Below are 6000 nucleotides of genomic sequence, written 5' to 3'. Positions count from 1 at the left end.
GTCACTAGGAGATACTTTTTTTTAATGATCCCCTCCCCCCACCACCAACTATCGTTGGATTAGCTACAGGTACATCCTCAAGATGGTATTTAATCTGCCCCAGTCCCAAATCTACCCCCCAAAAGGGTCCAGCTGCTCCCATCTACCCCTGGATTAAGCACGTCAGGCTAAGAATGTGCCTCGTTCCCGGGTTCTTCATCATGGAGCGTCTTCACGGCGAACAGTTGAGTGCTTCCCTGCTCTGGTCTCGGACCAGATATCAACATTAGCTTAAAACCAAGACTAGTCTCATACTAAATGCTCTGGACCCATGTTTTGGTCGTCATGGAAAAAAAATCCAACCATCTCGCTAATAAAGCTCAGCATTACCAAACGCACACCGAGGTGGCAAACTTTCCGCACATGCTGCGTTTGAAACATTCATCTTATTCTCGTGCAACTTAATATAGCCCAGAGTCTGCACTGTAGGTGATGACTAGCGATGCAAGAAACCAGTGGCAGCTGAGGCACAGCCTCTAATAAGCACACCCACAGATTCACCACAGAAGTAGCACAACTCCACTTTCAGAAGAATTTGTATCAACTTCATTCGTAAGCAAAATCCAAATCCTATTTGTGTGTGTGCGTGTGTGTCAAGAACAAAACCCAACCCAAGAGGCAGTGATTTCTTTTTTTTCACGTACGTTTTTATAACATAACAATTTGAAGTACAATATGAAATAGAAGCTACCGTTTATAAAACTCTCCAGCACAACGTAATGATGGGCCAGCATCAGCCGTTAGTCTATATACGCAGACAGGTCTTTACATCTCATCATAGCAACGTTTTTATTTCTCCGTATAATAAAAAAAGAACTCGCTACATCTGGTCCTGCACTACCTCTGTTTTCCCACAAAAGCACCAGCTGTCTGCTTCTCATATTTCAAAGTTTATAAAATATAAATTATTGAAAAATATTCAAATGCTTGTGAACTAAATACATTAAAATTCTCATTTAACAAAAAAGAAAAAAAAATACAGAAACACTATAAATTGTACAAAAAAAATATCAACTGGAAAAAAAATGGTTTCCCCAATAATGTTTTTGTGACATGCCCTCATCACAAAGTTTATGCAGAAATAGTTGCTTTTAATACACGTCCATCACTCTCATTCATATAACATTTAGGCTTGATACTTAAGACAACAGTTTACAGTTTCCATTAACAGGGGAAAACATGGCATCGTAACACCATATGACATTTTCTGACGTGAAGAAATATGAACAAAACAAGCAAGAGTACAGTTTGTGAATTTGCTGCCACATAGCACACGTTCTACCTTAAATCCCCATGGACGTGAGACGACAAACACACTGCAATGTGACCCTTCACCTCTCCTCTTGGATCAGCAGAGCCACTGGAATGACTGGAACATTCTCTCTTCAAGCCTCGGATTATTTTAAAAATGTCCCCTTTCACAGGAGGTGCATATTTTGTGTTATTTTTACCTACATGTTGCTTATTCCACACTGAATGCATTTGGTTCAAAGTAAAAGAGAAAGCGTCATCTTTAAGTTGAGCCTGGTCCGTACTTCAGCAGTGCGGATGAGCAGCGGTCTCCTGCTCAGGTTTTGCATGGATCTGGATGTTACAAACACGCGACTAGATCTTTTAATAAAAGAGATTGTGAAACACAATCTGTACAAATAGACAATCCCAAAAGGAACCCAGTCAACATGGGTAGCATTTTGTTGCTGTCAACAATAACATTTGTTTTCACAGACGTTTCCCACAAGGCCGTGTGCGCCACGTTCTTCCCACAGCCGGCCAACGACGGCTCCCCAAAAACGTGGAGCAAGGATCACGGTGCTTCCAGTGACCCGCACCATATTGGCAGCCATGTTGAAAAGCATAATGCCACTGAAAAAAACTTGCAGAAGCGACCTTTACAACCCTTTGTCATTGTCTAGTTGTACCTGCACTTCGGTTATTCAATACTGCCCAGTTTCTCCCAGTTTGGTGGAGAATCTCTGTAGGTTTGGTACAAACACTCACTAATGCTAAAAGAATAAACCATTCACATCTGAAGATATTAAAACAGCATTGTTACTATCTGGTATTCTCTTTAACAAAATTCAGCAATGAACTTCATATTATCCCCGAGAACAGCCCCAATTCACAGGCTGCGTCCCTACATTCTGGAGCCTTTTAGCGTAAACCTCATTCAGTTCATAGCTTCCCCACATCTTTCTCACTTCTCTCTGGCCATGCCCACAAAGACCACACCCAACCTCTACTTCAGCCAATAACTTCACCCCATCCTGAGCCAAAGCTGACCACCTCCACACGACCAAGTCTGACGAGATTCAAAACACCAGCCGGAGGGGATGGGGTCACGACCTTCATGCCTGCTAGTCAAAAGAAGCAGTCCCTCAGCTGATCAACACTTCTCCCGCCTTCCACTAAACCCGCTCTCCTTCATCCTGTGTAGACTGTAAGTTAATAGACATGTTTGTGTCATGTCCCAACCTAAGGCATCTCTCACACAGACGAAGACAAAACAGAGACACACAAAAAGGACAGAACTGGCAGCGTAGGCTTAAAGCTAAGGCAAGAGACACTCGAAGTCCTTAATTCGAGTATAAGAGTTTAGAAGACGGAGATATGAGCTGGGCCGTATGCTAGAAAGCTGCCTGTGTCGTCCTCTTGGTTAGAAGCGAAACTCTTCTGCTCATAACTCGAGGGCGGGTGTGTTCGCGGCCTCCCGTCGTTGAGAAGAAAACGGCTACTTTCGGTTGTGTGTCTCTCACCCATTCTCGGTTTGAGTGTTACGCGCTCAACTGAACTGCATGAGCCAAACCCTTGTCTGCTGCCAGAGTTTTCAGTTATGGAAGTTATGTACAAAAAATAACCACCTTTGACGTTAAACAGGTGTGTGTGTGTGTGTGTGTGTGTGTGTGTGTGTGTGTGTGTGTGTGTGTGTGTGTGTGTGTGTGTGTCTGTGTGTACGTGAGAGAGAGAGACAGTGTGAATGTGTTTAAGTGTGTTTTTGTTTGTGGTGGGGACAGTATTTTAAACTGTTTGGCATCATTAACCCTTCATCTACATAAACTCAAAAATAATACTGGCACAAACATGTATCAGAAAAAAAAATAAAAAAATAAAATACTTTTTTCTGTGGTCCATCTGAGAACTGTGTCCTTGCCTTATGCAGGGGGACAGTGACAGTGAGTATCTTATTAGTATATATTTCTGTGAAGCTCCTTTTCTCTCTAATTTTGGCAACATATTTAATAACAGGAACTTTCCATCCATAAAATGTCCATTTTAGGAACGAGTCCTTCATTCTTTCATGGTCCCGCCCTTCTCTAAGCAGTCTGTGATTGGCTAGCGACTCCCAGGCCTCTGCTCAGAGCTGTGCACGGACACGACACACACTCACACTACAGACTATGCACTTTGGTAAAAGGTTTGGTACGCTTCCTTCCCGTGACGGCTGCAGCCGTGAGCTCCAAAAAACAAAACTGGACCATGGCTAGGTATTAAGACACGACGTGACTGGACCCAAAAAAAATGGACGAACCACTGTTATCAGGGCGACGGAGGGAGAATCCCCGACCCCCCACGGGCCCCGCCCCATCTCTGCCCCACCCCGGTCACTCGTCCGTATCGGGTTTGACGTCCAGCATGGCGTGAAGCTCCTCCGGCGTGTATCCCAGCAGGCTCTTCAGGTCGCAGACGAAGCGGTAGACATAGCGCTTGCCTGACGTCTTGTGGATGATGTTTTTGTCGTAGTAGTAGCGCAGGCCACGGCTCAGCTTCTCATAGTTCATCTTGGGCTTGTTCTTCCTCTTCCCCCATCTCCTGGCAACCTACAGCCGAGCACAGGTACAGCCATCAGCACCAGCAACAGTGTGGGACACCACTCTGTGTGCACAGGTACAGGTACAGCCATCAGCACCAGCAACAGTGTGGGACACCACTCTGTGTGCACAGGTACAGGTACAGCCATCAGCACCAGCAACAGTGTGGGACACCACTCTGTGTGCACAGGTACAGGTACAGCCATCAGCACCAGCAACAGTGTGGGACACCACTCTGTGTGCACAGGTACAGGTACAGCCATCAGCACCAGCAACAGTGTGGGACACCACTCTGTGTGCACAGGTACAGGTACAGCCATCAGCACCAGCAACAGTGTGGGACACCACTCTGTGTGCACAGGTACAGGTACAGCCATCAGCACCAGCAACAGTGTGGGACACCACTCTGTGTGCACAGGTACAGGTACAGCCATCAGCACCAGCAACAGTGTGGGACACCACTCTGTGTGCACAGGTACAGGTACAGCCATCAGCACCAGCAACAGTGTGGGACACCACTCTGTGTGCACAGGTACAGGTACAGCCATCAGCACCAGCAACAGTGTGGGACACCACTCTGTGTGCACAGGTACAGGTACAGCCATCAGCACCAGCAACAGTGTGGGACACCACTCTGTGTGCACAGGTACAGGTACAGCCATCAGCACCAGCAACAGTGTGGGACACCACTCTGTGTGCACAGGTACAGGTACAGCCATCAGCACCAGCAACAGTGTGGGACACCACTCTGTGTGCACAGTAATCCAGATTGCCAGCTTCCAATATGAATTCTAGTATACTGTACAGCCACAAACTACATGCTCAAATATATATATATATATATTTATAGGTATTTTTCCTCCTTGCGCTGACCGCAAATGCAGTGGGAGACAAACACAAAGGTTTTGTGAATGCAAACTATATGAATTTTGATGCTAAATTGCCCGGCTAATTGGCTCCGTGGAAAGCCTGGTTTTATCTAGCGTGGTGCCTGATCTGAGGTTACAGCCTTAGCCAAACAAAGGCTGTTTTGTCAGTGTGGCTCTTTGGGGAACACTCCACCCACGCCCCCAGCCCGCCTCCCACAAGTGGCATGGCGCCACCCCCGTGATCTCCCACCTCGTCTGGGTCCGAGAGTTTGAACTCCCAGCCGTCTCCTGTCCAGCTGATGAACGACTGGCAGGATTTGTCTGTTAGGAGCTCCAGCAAGAACTGCCATAGCTGGATGGGTCCACTACCTACAGAGACACGCACACACAACCACACACATACACACACACACACACACACACACACACACAAACAGAGAAAAAAAGCACACATTAGCACTGAATGCAACATGCACACTGTAGCCGTATGGTGGGTCTGTTAACAAAAACCTAAGCTCACTCTCCGAAAAACCTTGAGCTGCGTACAATTGCGTGCATTAGGCCAATAACACATCTACCTTGATGTGGTATGGTTTCCCCAAACCATCACAACAGTGCGTCACTAAGTAGCACTTTGAACGTCCTCTCTCCCCTCTGTGATACCAGTGCTTTGACGTTTTTGGGCAAGCATAGGGTAGGGTCTGTATCACGGCAACACCGCCTCCGCTAACGCACACGGCCTTACGCAGTGCAGGCTGGCTGAGAAAGACAAAGGCTGCAGTATGTGGAGGTTTGCAGCGGACTCCTGGGTGCTGACTCTCTGTGTGAATACCACTCAGCTGAGATCACTGTGGACTGTGCCCCACAGCCAAAATGATCAGGAGTAAGTGAGGGGAGGCCGACGCGGTGCCGTGCACTCGTCCGCGTAGGCCGTGGAGCCGGGCCGCTCTTCAGCGCCTCCTCCTCCTCCTCGCTTTCAGATTGCGGTTTGTGCCTCGAGACGAACCAACACGCTGCACGGCACCTGCTTCAAAGCCCCGCTGCAAACGGGCGACAGAAGAAAGCGTGAGACACACAGTCAACAGCTCTCAGAAGGAACGTCTTCTCGATGAGAAAAACTGGGTGCATGTTCGGCTCAAAAGATTTTGCGCCGACCTTCCATCCAAACGTGCCCAGAGATGGCAGAAACTGATTATCAGAATGGTTGCTTAATTCCACACACAACTTAAAGAAAACTTTTATAGAGGAATGAGTTTCAGTTCAGCGATTCGATTCGCTGGGACATT

At 47.1% G+C, this 6000-nt stretch overlaps 1 protein-coding gene across 3 annotated transcripts in view; it reads right to left on the bottom strand.

Moving 5' to 3' along the window:
- Positions 1 to 651: 651 nt before the first annotated feature.
- ets1 (v-ets avian erythroblastosis virus E26 oncogene homolog 1) overlaps positions 652 to 6000 on the bottom strand; it is a 40820-nt gene continuing 35471 nt past the window's right edge. For all 3 annotated transcript variants that reach the window (XM_076993217.1, XM_076993215.1, XM_076993216.1), the window contains 2 exons: positions 4965 to 5083; positions 652 to 3854 (listed from right to left, as the gene is read on the bottom strand). In XM_076993217.1, coding sequence (XP_076849332.1) covers positions 3639 to 3854; positions 4965 to 5083 — 335 coding nt within the window. In that variant the 3' untranslated portion in view covers positions 652 to 3638. The remainder of the gene's footprint in view (positions 3855 to 4964; positions 5084 to 6000) is intronic.

The sequence above is a fragment of the Brachyhypopomus gauderio genome, unplaced genomic scaffold (assembly GCF_052324685.1).
Source record: "Brachyhypopomus gauderio isolate BG-103 unplaced genomic scaffold, BGAUD_0.2 sc106, whole genome shotgun sequence".
NCBI lineage: Eukaryota > Metazoa > Chordata > Actinopteri > Gymnotiformes > Hypopomidae > Brachyhypopomus > Brachyhypopomus gauderio.
The sequence above is the reverse complement of the archived record's forward strand: the minus strand, read 5'-3'. Positions and strand labels throughout refer to the sequence as shown.